Consider the following 18,715-nt stretch of genomic DNA (forward strand, 5'->3'; position numbering starts at 1 on the left):
TTGCTAGTAGAGACGGGTTTCACCATGTTGGCCAGGCTGGTCTTGAACTCTTGGCCTTGTGATCCACCCACCTCTGCCTCCCAAGTGCTGGGATTACAGGCGTGAGCCACCATACCTGGCCAGAGTCAAGACTGTTTTTATTCATTTATTTTTATTTTTATTTATTTTTTGAAATTGAGTCTCGCTCTGTCGCCCAGGTTGGAGTACAGTGGCGTGATCTTGGCTCACTGCAAACCATGCCCTCCAGTTTGAAGTGATTCTTTTGCCTCAGCCTCCGGAGTAGCTGGGATTACGGGTATCCGACACCATGCCTGGCTAAGTGTTGTAACTTTTGTATTTTTAGTAGAGATGGGGTTTCGCCATGTTGGACAGGCTGGTCTTGAACTCCTGACTTTGTGATCCGCCCGCCTCAGCGTCTCAAAGTGCTGGGATTACAGGCATGAGGCACCATGCCCAGCCTTTTTTTTTTTTTTTTTTTTTTTTTTTTTGAGACAGAGTCCTCGCTCTGTTGCCGCGGCTAGAATGCAGTGGAGGAATCTCAGCTTACTGCAACCTCCACCTCTGTGGTTCAAGCGATTCTTGTGCCTCAGCCTCCTGAGTTGCTGGGATTACAGGCACGCACCACCACACCTGGTTAATTTTCGTATTTTTAGTAGAGACTGGGTTTTGCCGTGTTGGCTAGGCTATTCTCAAACTCCTGACCTCAAGTGATCCACCCACCTCGGCCTCTCAAAGTGCTGGGATTACAGGCATGAGCTACCACACCAGGCCCAGACTATTCTTAAAAAATCACAGCTCACTAGCTGTGTGACCTTAGGCATATTAGTTCACCTGTCTGACCTGTCTCATCAACTATAAAGCGGGATAACGAAATCTACTCCATGGAACTGTTGTGAAGATTCAGAAATGTGTGTAAAGGATTTAGCATGTTGCCAGGCACGTGGTACACCATTACCCTGTGACCTCTTTAGGAGGCTATAACTTTCAGACTCCCTTACTACCAACCTTAAAAGCTCAGAAGAGTTCTGGAAAGCATCTCCAGGGCATCCCACTTGTTCCCTTCCTCCACAGGTGACAGCCTTTTTTTTTTCTTTTTTCTCATTAGTGCCAGCCTTTTCGATGCCACACCCTACATCCTCACCGGCACCCACATGCTTAGGATCCATGAGCTTCTTCTTTGTCGATCAGTTTCTTCCTTTCAGGCTTGGTGTTATTCCCCTATTTGAGAACTTGGGAAGAACTCCAGGACTCCAGTGATCCTCCCACCTCAGCCTCCTAAGTACCTGAGACTACAGATACACACCACTGCACTGGCTTTGGGATGCATTATATAATAATTATGATAATTAAAAGTTGAGGCCGGGCACGGTGGCTCACGCCTGTAATCCCAACACTTTGGGAGGCCGAAGCGGGCGGATCATGAGGTCAGGAGATCAAGACCATCCTGGCTAACACGGTGAAACCCCGTCTCTACTAAAAATACAAAAAATCAGCCGGGTGTGGTGGCGGGCACCTGTAGTCCCAGCTGCTCGGGAGGCTGAGGCAGGAGAATGGCGTGAAGCCGGGAGGTGGAGCTTGCAGTGAGCCGAGATCGCGCCACTGCACTCCAGCCTGGGTGACAGAGCGAGACTCCGTCTCAAAAAAAAAAAAAGAAAAAGGAAAAAAAAAGTTGAGTGCCCATCATGGACCAGGCTCTATGCCAGCCACTTTAACATATAATGTCTGATACAGCAGCCTCCAAAGAGGGTTTTCTGCCCATTTTATAATGAGGAAACAGAAGGTCATCCAGCTAAGACTCTTCTTTTTGTTTTTGTTTTTTTTTGAGATGGAGTCTCGCTCTGTCGCCCAGGCTGGAGTGCAGTGAAGGGATCTCAGCTCACTGCAACCTCCCCATCCCGGGTTCAAGCGATTTTCCTGTCTCATCCCTCATCCTCCCGAGTCCAGCTAAGACTTAAACCGGCTCTGTATCAATCCGAATACCACGCTTTCTTGTTTTCTGCTAGATCTCTGCTTCCCAAGGAAGTCAAAGAAAGTTAAAGAAAAAAAATAAATAAATAACTGAAATGAAATTTCACAGATTAGTAGATAGGAAATGGATAAGCTGGGAAAGGGCATTCCAAGGTAGACAAATAGTATTGCCGAGGTATAGTGTCAGGGAAAATTGGCATGTTTGTTTAATCCTGTAGGCATTTCATACATTTTTGTACCCTAACTAGATTCTGAGCCCCTTTACATCTTCAGTTCAGTCTAGTATAGTGATACACTGTTGTTTATATACCCATCTTAGGAAGGGCTGTGTTGAGATCCTATAGCCTGTGTCATTACTAGCCTCTTGTTCATCTCTCCCTGTCTGCTGTCTCCTCTCCCTTCTTTCCCAGTTATGCTCTTGGTTACTTTTAAGGGCAGGAGAAGAGCAAACACTCTGGAACTAGATCAGTACTCAGAATGCCGCTAATGATGGTATCATTTGCTGGAAGCCAAAGACCCAACATCAGAGCCTTGACTTCAATGAGGTCACCTTTTTTTTTTTTGTTTTTTTTTTGAGACGGAGTCTCGCTCTGTCGCCCAGGCTGGAGTGCAGTGGCCGGATCTCAGCTCACTGCAAGCTCCGCCTCCCGGGTTCACGCCATTCTCCTGCCTCAGCCTCCCGAGTAGCTGGGACTACAGGCGCCCACCACCACCCCCGGCTAATTTTTGTATTTTTTAGTAGAGACGGGGTTTCACCGTGTTAGCCAGGATGGTCTCGATCTCTTGGAGGTCACCTTTAAACCTAGACAAATGGGTTAGTCAGCTCCCCTGGGTGGCTTAGGATAGCAGAGTCATCAGTATAAGAAAGAGGGGCTAGTAAGCATGCAACTCCACAGCCTCCTTAAAGAGTTATTGTTACTGCTAAAAAAAAAAAAAAAAAGAAGATAACACTTCCATGAGAACCAAGGACTTTTTATACTTAGAACACATACTGAAAAAGCAGGAGGCAGTAGCTAAGCTAAAAGCAGCACCAGATGCCTTCTGGAATGAGTTGCCTTCCTTGCCTCCACAACAGCAGCCAGACTGGACCTCTGGACAACACGGTAAGTGTGACAGTCACACTTCCTACATCAGGACCAAGGGTAGAAGGCCACCAGGCTCAGCTTACAAGCCCTGTGAAACCAGAAAAAGCGCATCAATTAGACCCAAAATTTGGGGGCAGCCACAACCATGTACTTCTCATCCCAAGGAACGTGTCCTGGATCTTTCAAGCAGACAGCATGAAAGTTTCTTCTGTCTCTCTCTCATTTGGGCATTAAATCCTGTATTACTCCCCACCCCTACACACCCCTTCTCCAGGCAATAACCCCGGCCCATATGATCAGGCACTCACCCAAGTAATCGTCCATCAGGGAGCCAATAGCAAACTGCAGGAAAGATAGTAAAAAGAAAGTGAAGCCAAGATGAGCACAGAACCAACCTCTACCCCGCAGCCCCAGGCCTTCTGCCCATCCATCCCTTCTTCCTGACAGAAGAGCATAGAACCCCCTGAAACTGGGTGGCAAGAAATCCGACAGCTCTCCGCTCAGCCTGGTATAGGTAGAGGCGGGGAAAAGACTCACAATGTCATTCTTGTCCACACGGGTCCCCACAATCTTTAAGCGGATCTCATCGTCCTGCTGAATCACAATATCCTGGGGAGAGGAGGGAACAGTGTACAGATGCTCCTCAGTTTATGAGAGGTTACATCACAACTACTTCACTGTAAGCCCGGGGGGCATATTGAATGCACATCACTTTCGCACCATCGTAAAGTCATAAAATCATGAATCAAGCCATGGTAATTCAGGGACCATCTGTGCTCGGCCATCCCCAGGCCAATATTCTCCCTCAGGATGACTGATTCTCTCTTCCTCTTCCTGACTTCTTTCTGTCCACTTACCTCATCCATTGTCTTGTAACATGGTGGGTTGGAGTTAGGATCAAACTCCATCTCTGAAGGGATGGACTGAAAGGAAAGTGAGATTAGGGTAGCACTTTAAAAGGATGCTTCAGTAGATGGTAATGAATGGGTATCTCTCTTCCTCAGCCCCACCCAGTGTGCCTAGACTTACATGTCGAGAGATGAAGCAAGACATGGGTCCAATTTCTGTGAAGAGTCCAACCTAGAAAAAAATGAGTGATCTTATGGTCATGCACGGTGGCTTATGCCTATAATCCCAGCACTTTGGGAGGCCGAGGCGGGTGGATCATGAGGTCACAAGTTCAAGACCAGCCTGACCAACATGGTGAAACCTTGTCTCTGCTAAAAATACAAAAATTAGCTGGGTGTGGTAGCGCACCTGTAATCTCAGCTACTCAAGAGACTGAGGCAGGAGAATCGTTTGAACCCGGGAGGCGGAGGTTGCAGTGAGCCAGATCTCGCCATTGTACTCCAGCCTGGCAACAGAGCAAGACTCCGTCTCAAAAAAAAAAAAAAAAAAAAAGAGTGATCTTGCTTTTTCTTTGTCCCCTCAAGTGTTGTGTTTTTGTTTTTTGCTTTCTAAATTTTGAGACAGGTTCTCACTGTTGCCCAGGTTGGAAAGCAGTGGTGTAATCACAGCTCACTCTACCTTTGAATTCCTGGGCTCAAGCAATCCTCCCACCTCAGCCTTCCAAGTAGCTGAGACCACAGGTGCACACCACCATGCTAGGCTAATTTTTAAAAACTTTTTGTAGAGACAGAGTCTTGCTATGTTGCCCAGGCTGGTCTCAAACTCCTAGGCTCAAGCAATCTTCCCACTTCTGCCTCCCAAAGCACTGGGATTATAGGTGTAAGCCAGCACACCCAGCCCTTTTCTCTTTTTTTTTAAGCTCTCATTTGTATTTATTTATGTATTTACTTTGAGACAGAATCTCGCTCTGTTGTCCACTCTGGAGTGCAGTGGTGCAATTTCAACTCACTGCAACCTCCACCTCCCAGGTTCAAGTGATTCTCATGCCTCAGCCTCCCGAGTAGCTGGGATTACATGCACATGCCACGATACCTGGCTAATTTTTGTGTTTTTAGTAGAGATAGGGTTTCACCATATTGGCCAGGTTGGTCTTGAACTCCCAACCTCAGGTGATCTGCCCACCTCAGCCTCCCAAAGTGCTGGGATTACAGATGTGTGCCACCATGCCCAGCCTAAGCTTTCATTTTAAAGTATTAAAGAGCTTAGGCCTGTTAGTCCAAGATTTGAACACCTGTTGGCCACATGATCTTGGCCAATACACTTAAGTTCTTCTAAGCTTCAGCTTCTGTAAAAAGCACCCACTGGCCAGGCGCAGTGGCTCACGCCTACAAGCCCAGCACTTTCGGTGGCTGAGGCAGGCAGATCACCTGAGGTCGGGGGTTTGAGACCAGCCTGACCAACTGGAGAAACCTCATCTCTACTAAAAATACAAAAATTAGCTGGGTGTGGTGGCGCATGCCTATAGTCCCAGCTACCTGGTAGGCTGAGGCAGGAGAATCGCTTGAACCCAGAGGCGGAGGTTGTAGTGAGCCAAGATTGCGCCACTGCACTCCAGTCTGGCGACAGAGCTAAACTCCATCTTAAAAAAAAAAAAAAAAGGAAAGCACCCACCTTTTAGAGTCATTGTGAGTCTCTGCACTTCACTGGCCCACAGTCACTACTCAATCGACACAGGCTTTTATTGTTATGACTATTAATGTTGACTCTTGCCCTCTGAGTTGGGCAGGGAAGATTACCATACAATTTGAAAGTGCAGCACAAGAAGTAAAGTGATGGCCAGGCGTGGTAGCTCACACCTGTAATCCTAGCGCTTTGGGAGGCTGAGGTAGGCAGACTGAGCTCAGGAGTTCGAGATCAGCCTGGGCAACATGGCAAAACCCTATCTCTACTAAAAAAATACAAAAACTTAGCCGGCCATGGTGGCACGTGCCTTTAGTCCCAACTACTTGGGAGGCCGAGGCAAGAGACTCACTTGAACCCAGAAGGCAGAGGTTTCAGTGAGCCAAGATGGCACCACTGCACTCCAGCCTGGGCGACAGAGCAAAGACTCCGTCTCAAAAAAAAAAAAAAAAAAAAAAAAAGAGGTAAAGTGACTTAGCTGAAGACACAGTTATGAAGTGGAGCCAGGACCCAACCCAGATCTACTGAGAGACTACCCCAATGCCTCCCCTACGTAGGGTCTCACCTTGTTGACCTGAGTGACAACAGCATCCACGACCTCCCCTTTAAAGGGCCGGAAAACAATGGCCTTGTACTTAACTGGATAAAGGACAAAGCCTCGGCCTGGCTGGATCACACCAGCACCAATATTGTCAATGGTGGTGACAGCAATTACAAAGCCATACCTGCAAGGAGGATGAGAAACAGAAAGACATTGTGTGTCCAAGAGCCTCTAGAGACATCTGCAATAAAAGTCACTGAGCTCTTGGGAGTAGGGTCGGGGAGAGCAAAAGGACAAGTAGAAAGCACCTCTGCTCCCAGAGAGCTTAATGACCAAGAGAAGACAGAACACAGATCAGTATGTATAAGACCAAATGCTGTTCTGGTAATTTCACAGTAAATGTACAAGAAGGCTGGAGTCCTTGAGGAAACAGATCTCAATCTTCGGGATGCCTGAGAATCATCTTCTTAAAATGCAGATTCTCAGGTCTGCCTCACAGAGTCTTGATTCTGTAGGGAATAAGGAGGCTCAGGAATCTGCATGTTCCTGCAGGTTTTTCTGATGCTGGAGGCCCAAGTAGTCCACTGCCCTGGGCTGGGTCCTAGCTCATTAATATCAGAGAGGGCCCTCTGTGCAAAGCCCAGAGATGGTCAAGTCCCAGTCTACTTCCTTCCTCCCCCAAACTTTCGATCCACTTTTTCTGGTCATCCATTCAGAAGATATATAGAGGCCCATGGTGTGTGGACACAGGGGATAAGAGAAAACCAGCAGAATGAGAGTGAGAGGAGACACAGGAACAATGACTACACTGTGAGCTCCACAAGGGCTGGCCTCATTCTATCTTGTTCCCATTTTACCTTGTTCTGAGCCCAACACGGGTCCTGGCACACACCAAGTGTTTTTAAAATGTCTGAGGAGTAAATGAATGAATGACCAATCTCAGCTGAAGGAAGGAAGTCTTATTGTCCAGCATTGCAGAGGGCGCCCTGGGAACCCAAAGCAGGAAGCAACTGGCTGCCTGAGAGGGTGAGCGGGGTCCCTAGAGTGGGTGGCAGGACTAGTAGGAGTTGCGGAGGGTTTGCAGGTATAGCGACCCGTGTGCGCATCGACCGATCTGGCGGCGCGGTGAGCCCGGCACTCACTTCCCTGTGCAGGTCCCCTCCACCTCGGTGAAGAGCTTCTGCTTCACCGTGTTGAGCAAGTTGGGGCCGAAGTAGCGCGGGTGCAGCAGGATTTCGTGCTCTAGGGAGATCTGCGGAGAAAAGAGGGATGGCGACCAGGCCACGCGCTGGGAGCTTATCGGACGACAAGGGGAGCCTCGCGCTGGCGCCTGGCCTTGCTCCTCCTTTCCACCCAGCCCTTGCCGCCACCCTGGGCCCTGCTCACATGGTAGAACATCTTCCCAGAGCAGGCAGGCAGGAACAGTCTACACCTCCGACCGCCCCTGGGAATCTACCGGAAACACACTTAGCCGCCACAACCCCAGTTCCGCGCCTGCTGCGACGATGAGAGCGGAACTCCACCTCCTCCGCGAGGGCGGAACTCCACCTGCTCCACGGGTCTGATTGGGCCTTGTAGCCGTGGGCGTGAACGACTAAGCCCCGCCCCTCACCACCGCCCCGCCCCCCCACCGGCCATCAAACCGCAACTCTCTTTTTTTTGTTTTGAGACGGATCTCGCTCTGTCGCCCAGGCTGGAGTGCAGTGGCGCGATCTCGGCTCACTGCAAGCTCCGCCTCCCGGGTTCGGGCCATTCTCCTGCCTCAGCCTCCCCAGTAGTTGGGACTACAGGCGCCCACCACCGCGCCCGGCTAATTTTTTGTATTTTTAGTAGTGACGGGGTTTCACCGTGTTAGCCAGGCTGGTCTCGATCTCCTGACCTTGTGATCCGCCCGCCTCAGCCTCCCAAAGTGCTGGAATTACAGGCGTGAGTCACAGCGCCCGGCCAATTTTGTGTTTTTAGTAGAGATGGGGTTTCTCCATGTTGGTCAGGCTGGTCTCAAACTCCCAACCTTAAGTGATCCACCCACCTCGGCCTCCCAAAGTGCTGGGATTACAGGCGTGAGCCACTGCGCCCGGCCAGCAACTCTCTGAATTGCTTGAACCTGGGAGGCCACTGCACTCCAGCCTGGGCAACAAAAGCGAAACTCCATCACAAAAAATAATAATAATAAATAATAGCTACCAGTTACTGCTTTCTTCCTAAATGCCAGACACTGTGCTAAGCCCTTTATATAATTATCTCCCTTAATTCTCATAATAATCTACAGAAATTGGTGTAGAAATAACAAAAAATTTACATGAGCCTTGGTCGAAAGGCCAGGAAGCTACAGAAAATAAAGAAATTTAGGCCGGGCGCAGTGGTTCACGCCTGTAATCCCAGCACTTTGGAAGGCGGAGGCGGGCAGATCATGGGGTCAGGAGATTGAGACCATCCTTGCTAACACGGCGAAACCTCGACTCTACTAAAAATACAAAAAATTAGCCGGGCGTGGTGGCACGTGCCTGTAGTCCCAGCTACTCAGGAGGCTGAGGCAGGAAAATCATTTGAACCCGGGAGGTGGAGGCTGCAGTGAGCTGAGATCGTGCCACTGCACTCCAGCCTGGCAACAGAGCAACACTAAGAACGAAAGAAAGAAAGAGAGAGAGAGAGAGAGAGAGAGAAAATTTAAAAGCTATTGCAATCCCAAAAAACATTTTAAGCCTCAAGAGAGATATGACTGTGAGTCACATATAGTTTACAACTTCTGTTCTCAGATTATAGATTAATTCACTTTCTTTTTTTTTTTTTTTTTTTGAGAGGGAGTCTCGCTGTGTCACCCAGGCTGGAGTGCAGGAAATCCATGACTATTTCATCCTCTGTTAAAAAAATGTTACATGCCCCCCGGCATGATGGCTCATGACTGTAATCCCGGCTACTTGGGAGACTGGGGCAGGAGAACTGCTTGAACCCGGGAGGCAGAGGTTGCAGTGAGCCGAGATCATGCCACTGCACTCCAGTCTGGGAAACGGAGCAAGATTCCCTCTCAAGAAAAAAAAAAAAGTTACATGTGAATCACAAGGTCAGAAGTTCAAGACCAGCCTGGCCAACATGGTGAAACCCCATCTCCACTAAAAATACAAAAAACTGGGGCCGGGCGCGGTGGCTCAAGCCTGTAATCCCAGTACTTTGGGAGGCCGAAACGGGTGGATCACAAGGTCAGGAGATCGAGACCATCCTGGCTAACACGGTGAAACCCCGTCTCTACTAAAAAATACAAAAAACTAGCCGGGCGAGGTGGCGGGCGCCTGTAGTCCCAGCTACTCGGGAGGCTGAGGCAGGAGAACCGCGTGAACCCGGGAGGCGGAGCTTGCAGTGATCTGAGATCCGGCCACTGCACTCCAGCCTGGGCCACAGAGCGAGACTCTGTCTCAAAAAAAAAAAAAAAAAAATTACAAAAAATTAGCCGGCCGTGGTGGCAGGTGCCTGTAATCCCAGCTACTTGGGAGACTGAGGCAGAAGAATCCCTTGAACCTTGGAGGAGGAGGTTGCAGTGAGCCAAGATCGTGCCACTGCACTCCAGCTCAGGCAACAGTGAGACTCCAAATCAAAAAACATTGAAAAAAAAAAGTTACATGTACTTTTCCCAAAAAGAAACATTGTCTATAACCAACCAAATTACTATAACTATGTACCAATCTTCTATGAAAAATGTAATCCTGCTAAAAAGTCCTGTGTGCTTGCCTATATGTGGGGAAAGAGATCAGACTGTTACTGTGTCTATGTAGAAAGAAGTAGACATAAGAGGCTCTATTTTGTTCTGTACTAAGAGAAATTCTTCTGCCTTGACTTGCTGTTAATCTGCAACCCTAGCCCCAAGCCATGTGTACAGCACATGTGCAGAGACATGTGCTGGGTTGACTCAAGGTTTAACGGACTTAGGGCTATGCAGGATGTGCTTTGTTAAAAAAGTGCTTGAAGGCAGTATGCTTGTTAAAAGTCATCACCGTTCTCTAATCTCAAGTACCCAGGGACACAATACACTGCGGAAGGCTCTGCCTAGGAGACCTAGGCACAGGGACCTCTGCCTAGGAAAGCCAGGTATTGTCCAAGGTTTCTCCCCATGTGATAGCCTGAGACATGGCCTCCTGGGAAGGGAAAGGCCTGATGGTCTCTCAGCCTGACACCTGGAAAGGGTCCGTGCTGAGGAGGATTAGTGAAAGAGGGAGGCCTCTTTGTAGTTAAGAGGAAGGCATCTGTCTCCTGCATGTCCATGAGAATAGAATGTCTCGGTGTAAAACCCCATTGTATGTTCTATTTACTGAGATAGGAGAAAACAGCCTTAGGGCTGGAGGTGAGACATGCTGGCGGCAATACTGCTTTTTATTGCACCGAGATGTTTGTGTGTGTGCACATCAAGGCACAGCACCTTTACTTAAACTTATTTATGACACAGAGACCTTTGTTCACATGTTTTCCTGCTGACCCTCTCCTATTACCCTATTGTTCTGCCACACCCGCCTCTTCAAGATGGTAGAGGTAATGATCCATAAATACTGAAGGGACTCAGAGACCAATGTCAGCACGGGTCCTCCGTATGCTGAGTGCCGCTGGACCCACTTTCTTACTTCACAACACAGACTCCATTCCTCTGGAGCTGGACCTTGTAAATGAGACCGAAAGAGATTAAGGGGAGGTATTTGGGTATGAATAGCGGACCTGCTCCAAAGCTTGTGTTCCTCTGCCTCCCAGGTTCAAGTGATTCTCATGCCTCAGCCTCCCAAGTAGCTGGGATTACAGGTGCCCACCACCATGGCCAGCTAATTTTTTTTTTTTTTTTTTTTTGTATTTTTAGTAGAGATGGGGTTTCACCATGTTGGCCAGGCTGGTCTCAAACTTCTGACCTTAGGTAATCCACCCACCTCAGCCTCCCAAAATGCTGGGATTACAGGCCTGAGCCACTGCGCCCAGCACCACCCCCTTTTTTTTCTTGAGAAAGGGTCTCATTCTGTCACCCAGGCTGCCAGGCTGCAGTGCTCATTGCATTCCCCAGATACAGGTGTGGGTCACCATGCGCGGGTAATTTTTTTAGTTTTTGCAGAGATATGGGTCTTACTCTGTTGACCAGGCTGATCTTGAACTTCTGGCCTCAAGTGATCCTCTTGCTTTGGTTTCCCAAAGTGTTGGGATTACAGGTGTGAGCCCTCGCACCTGGGAAATTTGCATTCTTCACTACTGTACACTCTACTGCTTGAGACTGAAACTTTGGATACAAAAGACACCAAAGCAATGAAAAGGACTGTTGTGTCTGCTCCTCAAAGTGGGTACATGTAGAGCCTGAAAGCTCAGAACAGCAATTCTGAAATTGTGGTCCTAGAAAGAACCTTTCAGGGACTGGTGAAGTACTCTTCTAGTTAGGTGTCTGTGTGAGACCAAATTTTCTTCATGTGTTTCAATCAATACAATATATCCTAATAGCTAACAGAAGCAGATGTGAAAGTCGAGCTGTCTCCTATTGAAACAGTATGATATTGTGAAATATACATTTCTTTGACCCCATTTTCTAGCATACAACTCCTAAATCTCTAAAGCGATTTTTTTGGTATGCTAATGATTAACTGATGGCTGCCAGGCTGTAGGTAGCTTCCGGGTGGGGGTTGGTCACCAAAAACAGCTGGGCATGATTGGAAGGTTGGGGCTTTCAGCCCACCCCCAACTTCTGGGGAGTGGAGCGGGTGCTGAACTGTTTAGTTGATCACCAGTGGCTAATGGTTTCAGCAGTCATGCTTACATAATGAAGCATCCACAAAAATCCAAAAGGACTGGGTTCAGAGCTTCCACGTAGCTGAACACCTGGAGGTTCCTGGAAGGTGGCACACCAGCAGAGGGCTCGGAAGCTCCACATTCCTTCCCCCATACCTCACCCTAGCCACCTCTTCATCTGCATCCTTTGAAATAGCCTCTACCATAAGCCAGTAAACGTAAGTAAGTGTTTCCCTGATTTCTGTGAGCCACCCTAGTAAGTTAACCAAGCCCAAGTAGAGTTGTGGGGGCCTAGATTTACAGTTGGTCAATCAGAGGCACAGGTAAAACAGCCTGGGGCTTTTGACTGGCATCAGAAGTCAGGGGCCATGTCTGGTAAACAGTAATTTGATTTTAAAAAAACAAACAGGGAGGGAGGGAGGGAGGGAGGGAGGCAGGGGGAAAGAGAGAGACGAGAGAGAAAGAAGAAAAAAAGGGGAAAAGAGAGAGGGAAAGAAAGAGACAAAGAAAGGACAATAAAAGGAAAGGAAGGAAAAGAAAATAAATAAAACAAAAGGAACGAAAATAAACTAGTACTAGGGGGCGGGTGGGGAGGGCGGTCTTGGGAGCTGCGCCCTAAACCTTTGAGATCTGAGGTTATCTCCAGGTAGACAGTGTTGGCATTAAACAAGAGGGACACCCAACTGGAATTGCTTGCTTGCTTGTGGACGGGGGAAAAAACCAACACATTTGGTCACACAGAAGCCTTCTTTGTTGATTGTTGTGGTGGTGTGAGAGGAGAGAAAAACAGTGTCTCCCCCTAACCGCCCTGTAAAACAATGCCATTATTCTTGCGTCATTTATTGATTTTGGTAAATAGTTATTTTCTATCTCTATTTAAAATATATATGCTGGGCGCGGTGGCTGACGCCTGTAATCCCAACACTTTGGGAGGCCGAGATGGGCGGATCACCTGAGGTTGGGAGTTCCAGACCAGCCTGACCAACATGGAGAAACCTTGTCTCTACTAGAAATACAAAATTAGCCGGGTACGGTGGCGCACGCCTGTAATCCCAGCACTTTGGGAGGCAGAGGTGGGCAGATCACGAGGTGAGGAGATCGAGACCATCCTGGTTAACACGGTGAAACCCCATCTCTACTAAAAATACAAAAAAAATTAGCCAGGCGTGCTGGCCGGCGCCTGTAGTCCCAGCTACTCCGGAGGCTAACGCAGGAGAAGCGTGAACCCGGAAGGCGGAGCTTGCATTGAGCCAAAATCACCCACTGCACTCCAGCCTAGGCAACTGAGCGAGACACTGTCTCAAAACAAACAAACAAAAAATATACATATATATGAGACCAGGCGACGTGGCTCCTGCCTGTAATCACAACACTTTGAGAGGCTGAGGTGGGTGGATCACCTGAGGGATCAGAATTGCAATGAGACAAGATCACCCCACTCCAGCCTGGGCGACAGAGCAAGACACAAAAGAAGAAAAATAAATGAAAATTAAATTAAAAATTAAAAAGGTTAGACTTGGTGACTGACACCTGTAATCTCAGCATTTTAGGAGGCCAAGCTGGGGGGATCACTTGAGCCCAGGAGTTTGAGACCAGCCTGGGCAACATAGAGAGTCCCGCGTCTCTATTTACAACATATATATATATAAGTATATATATATATATATATATATATTTTTTTGAGACGGATTCTCCTGCCTCAGCCTCCCAAGTAGCTGGGATTATAGGCACCCACCGCCACACCCAGCTAATTTTTGTATTTTTATTATTTTTATTTATTTATTTATTTTGAGATGGAATTTCACTCCTTGCCCAGGCTGGAGTGCAACGGCGCGATCTTGGCTCACTACAACCTCCGCCCCCCAAGTTCAAGCGATTCTCCTGCCTCAGCCTCCCAAGTAGCTGAGATTACAGACATGTGCCACTACACCCTGCTCATTTTTGTACTTTTAATAGAGACGGGGTTTCTCCATGTTGGTCAGGCTGGTCTCGAACTCCCGACCTCAGGTGATCTTCCCGCCTTGCACTCCTAAAGTGCTGGGATTACCAGCGTAAGCCACTGTGCCCGGCCCATTTCTTAGTTTTAATTCCTATACAGCAAATATTGTATGGCTTGTAAGAATGAACACAGTGTCTTGAAGAGGCATGATCTCAAGTTAAGGCCAACATACTCTGCATGTATCTAGCACAAGTTTGTTGCATAGAAACTCTCCCTAATTCTGGTTAGGTCTGATTGGAGGCCTTGACCGCAGAATAAGGTAGAGATGCTTAGAGTGGTGGGTGAAGAAGTACTCCTCTAGTAACACTGCCTGGGTCAGACAGGGCAGTTATCACTGACTCCCAACTTACAGCCTTTTCCTCTAGGTGTGTAGGGACTCTCAAATATTCCTTCAGAAGTAGACGCGGTTTTTGCTTCTTGTCTCCTGTCCTGGGACATTTTATGGCCCTGACCCCATTCTCACCCCTTCCTACCAGCACCTGCCCAGCACGCTCTGGAAACAAAGAACACTCTATCCTCTCAACTATAAATTGACCGTAAGAGTCCAGGCTAGGGACACCATGACATCATCCCTGTAGCTGCTAGTTCTTTGACACCATCACTGAGCCGGGAGCCCCGGAACCTTAGCTTGGAGGAGTGGAGCAGTAGGGCATCTTGGAATTTTTTTTTTTTTTTTTTTTTTTTTTAGATGGAGTTTTGCTCTGTCTTCCAGGCTGGAGTGCAGTGGCGCTATCTTGGCTCACTGCAACCTCTGCCTCCTGGGTTCAAGAGATTCTCCTGCCTCAGCCTCCCAAGTAGCTGGGATTTCAGGTATGCGCCACCATGCCCAGCTGATTTGTGTATTTTTAGTAGAGATGGGGTTTCACTATGTTGGCCAGGCTGCTCTTGAACTCCTGACCTCAAGTGATCTGCCTGTCTCGGCCTCCCAGAGTCCTGGGATTACAGGCGTGAAACACTGCGCCTGGCCTAGTTGGTTCTCTTATTCTCTGTCAGCCTGTAGCGGGAGTGGCATGCTGTCAGCTCAGGTACGACACTGCAGGGTTCCCAACCTCTGGCCTTGCCAGGAGAGCGCCGCATTCAGCGACTCGGTGCCGGGCACCTCCTGCCTGCGGGATTAGGTTTAAGAAGCTCAGCCAATCCTGAGAGCTCGGAAGCAAGGAAGGCGGGACAAGGAGGAAAAGTTGAGGACAGAAGCGCCACCCAATCCAACGCCTGACTGTAAAAGCGATGGCGGCGAGCACCCAATTGCAGATGGCCGTTAGAGGGAGGCTGGTTAGTGGAAAACGGACCAATCCGTGACAGGGGAGGGCAGTTTTAAGCCAATTAAAACTGAGAAGGTGGGAAGGGGCGGAGCCCGCCCTGTGGCTGCTCGGTGGTGGGTGAGGGATCAGCTTTCTCTGCTAGTTCCCACCCTGGGAGTCCGTAGCCCCTGGAATGCGTGAGTGAGATGCTTAGGGAGTTTCCGAAGTGGGGCGTCGAAGCATCGCCTGGCAAGGCCTGGGAGCGAAAAAGATCCCTACTTCGTGGAGCCGTTGGAAGCTACCGGGTGGGCATCAAGGAAGCGGAGGGTGGCTGAGGGGCGGGACTTCCGGGGGCAGGGCTTATTGGCGGGGGTGGGGCCTGTTCTAAGGTTAGGCCGAGGTGGGCGGAGCTTATAGGAGAGCTTTGGGTGTGACCTAGGAGAAAGAAGGGCAGTAACTTAAGCGATTGTTTTGGGGTGGGAAGTGATAGTTAAGGGCTGATAAGGTTGCTGGGGAGGTTACCTGTCTTAACCCACTGTCCTTTTTTCTCAGGGAGCCACTGGTGGGGACCTTTTTTGGGCCCCCTTTCCTTCGTGGGGTACTATGGAGTTCCCAGAACACAGTCAGCAGCTGCTGCAGAGCCTCCGGGAGCAGCGGTCCCAGGGTTTCCTTTGTGACTGCACCGTGATGGTGGGTAGTACCCAGTTCTTGGCCCATCGGGCTGTGCTGGCCTCCTGCAGCCCATTCTTCCAGCTTTTCTACAAGGAGCGGGAATTGGACAAGAGGGATCTGGTGTGTATTCACAATGAAATTGTCACAGCCCCAGCCTTTGGGCTTCTTCTGGACTTTATGTATGCTGGCCAGCTGGCCCTGAGAGGGGATACCCCTGTGGAGGATGTGCTGGCAGCTGCCAGCTACTTGCACATGAATGACATCGTCAAGGTGTGTAAGCGGCGGCTTCAAGCCCGGGCCCTGGCAGAGGCAGATAGTACCAAGAAGGAGGAAGAAATCAACTCACAGCCTCCTAGTTTGGAGTTTTTGTCCAGTACTGCCCGTGGCCCCCAGCCTTCGTTGTCATCTGCTGAGACATCAGGCCATTGGGGCAAAGGGGAATGGAAAGGCTCTGCTGCTCCCTCACCTACTGTCCGTCCTCCAGATGAGCCACCAATGTCCAATGGGGCTGACACTACACAGCCTGGCATGGAGGTTGACGCACCACATCTGCGGGCACCTCCTCCACCGGTGGCTGATGTCTCTCTTGCCAGCCCTAGTAGCTCCACTGAGACCATTCCTGCAAACTACTTCTCTTCTGGCATCCCAGCAGTTTCATTGGAGCCACTGCCATCTCTTGATGTGGGTCCTGAGAGTCTGAGGGTGGTGGAACCAAGGGATCCTGGAGGACCATTGCAAGGCTTCTATACCCCAGCCTCAGCCCCCAGCTCAGCCCCAGCCCCTGTCTCAGCCCCAGTTCCATCCCAGGCTCCAGCCCCAGCTGAAGCTGAACTGGTCCAGGTGAAAGTTGAAGCTATTGTGATCTCTGATGAAGAGACCGATGTGTCAGATGAACAGCCTCAGGATCCTGAGAGAGTGTTCCCACCTGGAGGAGCAGTGTATGGGGGACAGCCCTCCCAGCCAGAGGCTTTTGAAGACTCAGGGGCAGCAGGACTGGAGGAGGTGGGGCCAAGTGACCACTTCCTGCCTTCAGACCCTCATCTACCCTACCATCTGCTGCCAGGTGCAGGGCAGTATCATCGAGGACTGGTGACCTCACCCCTGCCTGCACCCGCATCCGTGCATGAGCCACTTTACCTGCCTTCTGAGTACGAAGCAGGTCCAGGAAGCTTTGGGGTTTTTACTGAGGATGTTCCCACCTGCAAGACATGTGGGAAGACCTTCTCATGCTCTTACACACTACGGCGACATGCCACGGTGCACACACGTGAGCGACCGTACGAGTGCCGCTACTGCCTGCGGAGCTACACACAGTCAGGGGACCTCTACCGCCACATCCGCAAGGCTCACAACGAGGACCTGGCCAAACGCAGCAAACCGGATCCAGAAGTGGGACCCCTTCTAGGGGTGCAGCCTCTCCCTGGCTCTCCAACAGCAGACAGACAGAGCAGCAGTGGTGGAGGGCCACCCAAAGATTTTGTACTTGGCTCCAAAAACTAACATCTAAGGAGCATGAGCTGACGCTAGGCTGCTCTTACCATCCTTAGATGGCAGCTCAGAAGGTTGGTGGCATCTCATCACCCCTGCTAGGTGACAAGAATAAAGGGTCTGCCCAGGCTGAAAGTTCCTACCCTTTTCTGTTTTTTTTTTTTTTTTTTTTAGTTTTTATTTTTTTGAGATGGAGTCTCACTCTGTCACCCAGGTTGGAGTGCAGTGGCGTGATCTCGGCTCACTGCAAGTTCAGCCTTCCGGGTTCACGCCGTTCTCCTGCCTCAGCCTCCCAAGTAGCTGGGACTACAGGTGCCCATCACCATGCCCGGCTAATTTTTTTGATTTTTAGTAGAGACGGGGGTTTCACCGTGTTAACCAGGATGGTCTCGATCTGACCTCGTGATCCGCCCACCTCGGCCTCCCAAAGTGCTGGGATTACAGGCATGAGCCACCACACCCGGCTGCTTTTTTTTTTTTTTGAGACAGTCTTGCTCTGTCGCTCAGGCTGGAGTGCAGTGGCAATTTCAGCTCACTGCAACCTCTGCCTCCTGGGTTCAAGCGATTCTCCTAACTCAGTCTCTTGAGTAGCTGGGATTACAGGAACGCACCACCATGCCCAGCTAATTCTTGTGTTTTTAGTAGAGAAAGGGGTTTCACCATGTTGGCCAGGCTGGTCTCGAACTCCTGACCCCAGGTGATCGCTCACCTTGACCTTCCAAAGTGCCGGGATTACAGGCATGAGCCACTGTGCCCAGCCTCCTAGCCTTTTCTTTGCCCAGCCAGATAAGCAGTACTCTGTGGGGCAGAGATATGACAGCTCTCTCCAAGGGCACTGGGAATTTTCCTGAGGTATAATCGCTTCTCACTGTATGTTCTGGAACATAAAGCTAGGATTGAAAGTATTTCTTTGAACTGGTGTTGGCTGATTTCTTCTAAAAACCGGCATGCTTTCATACCTCTCCTTCAGTTCTTTTTGGAGTGTCACATCTGTACTTGGGATAGGGGTAGAGGTCAGATTGCTCATGAGGAAAAAAGTGGGACAAGCAGAGGGTGATGTAGCCTTTACTTAAGTATACAAATTAAGGAAGCTTATAAAATGATGATTTATTATTGCAGTTGAGCTCCTGTCTTCTGGGCTGTATCAGACATTTCGTATAAATACTCATTTAATCCTCAACGTCAGGATGTATACGGTCCACCTCCTGTTTTGTTTGTTGTTGTTCATAAACAAACTTGAGACTTAGAAATCAAAGTTAACTTGTTCAGGGTCACAGAGGCTAATTAAGGGGAAGCCAACATTTGAACCTGGCTTGCGACTGCAAACACCCTGCCTGCTATACTGGTTAAAAACATTGTTTCGTCCAGGTGCGGTGGCTCACGCCTGTAATACCAACACTTTGCGAGGTGACCAGCCTGCCCAACATGGTGAAACCCCATCTCCACTAAA

At 49.3% G+C, this 18,715-nt stretch overlaps 2 protein-coding genes across 2 annotated transcripts; one reads left to right on the forward strand and one right to left on the reverse strand.

Moving 5' to 3' along the window:
• Nucleotides 1–2,924: 2,924 nt before the first annotated feature.
• Nucleotides 2,925–7,678, reverse strand: POLR2G (RNA polymerase II subunit G). The gene is made up of 8 exons (XM_007995218.3): nucleotides 7,510–7,678; nucleotides 7,266–7,375; nucleotides 6,148–6,307; nucleotides 4,083–4,133; nucleotides 3,911–3,976; nucleotides 3,591–3,662; nucleotides 3,362–3,395; nucleotides 2,925–3,141 (listed from the first exon to the last, which is right to left on the reverse strand). The coding sequence occupies exons 1-8, from the start codon at nucleotides 7,519–7,521 to the stop codon at nucleotides 3,128–3,130; spliced, it is 519 nt and encodes a 172-aa protein (XP_007993409.1). The 5' UTR covers nucleotides 7,522–7,678; the 3' UTR covers nucleotides 2,925–3,127.
• Nucleotides 7,679–15,189: 7,511 nt separating this feature from the next.
• Nucleotides 15,190–18,170, forward strand: ZBTB3 (zinc finger and BTB domain containing 3). The gene is made up of 2 exons (XM_007995229.3): nucleotides 15,190–15,410; nucleotides 15,658–18,170. Exons 1-2 carry the CDS (start codon nucleotides 15,312–15,314, stop codon nucleotides 17,275–17,277), a joined length of 1,719 nt encoding a protein of 572 aa, XP_007993420.1. The 5' UTR covers nucleotides 15,190–15,311; the 3' UTR covers nucleotides 17,278–18,170.
• Nucleotides 18,171–18,715: the final 545 nt, after the last annotated feature.

The sequence above is a fragment of the Chlorocebus sabaeus genome, chromosome 1, assembly GCF_047675955.1.
Source record: "Chlorocebus sabaeus isolate Y175 chromosome 1, mChlSab1.0.hap1, whole genome shotgun sequence".
NCBI classification, from domain to species: domain Eukaryota; kingdom Metazoa; phylum Chordata; class Mammalia; order Primates; family Cercopithecidae; genus Chlorocebus; species Chlorocebus sabaeus.

What these genes read in the sequence shown, in the direction of transcription:
- ZBTB3 (XM_007995229.3), top strand. Translation starts at nt 15,312, where the DNA reads ATGCTTAGGGAGTTTCCGAAGTGGGGCGTCGAAGCATCGCCTGGCAAG. An exon ending in GAGCCGTTGGAAGCTACCGG is followed by an intron (nt 15,411 to 15,657) that starts GTGGGCATCAAG and finishes CTTTTTTCTCAG; the next exon opens with GGAGCCACTGGTGGGGACCT.
- POLR2G (XM_007995218.3), bottom strand. An exon ending in GAGGGGACCTGCACAGGGAA is followed by an intron (nt 6,308 to 7,265) that starts GTGAGTGCCGGG and finishes TCCTCCTTGCAG; the next exon opens with GTATGGCTTTGTAATTGCTG. An exon ending in TTGTCACTCAGGTCAACAAG is followed by an intron (nt 4,134 to 6,147) that starts GTGAGACCCTAC and finishes ATTTTTTTCTAG; the next exon opens with GTTGGACTCTTCACAGAAAT.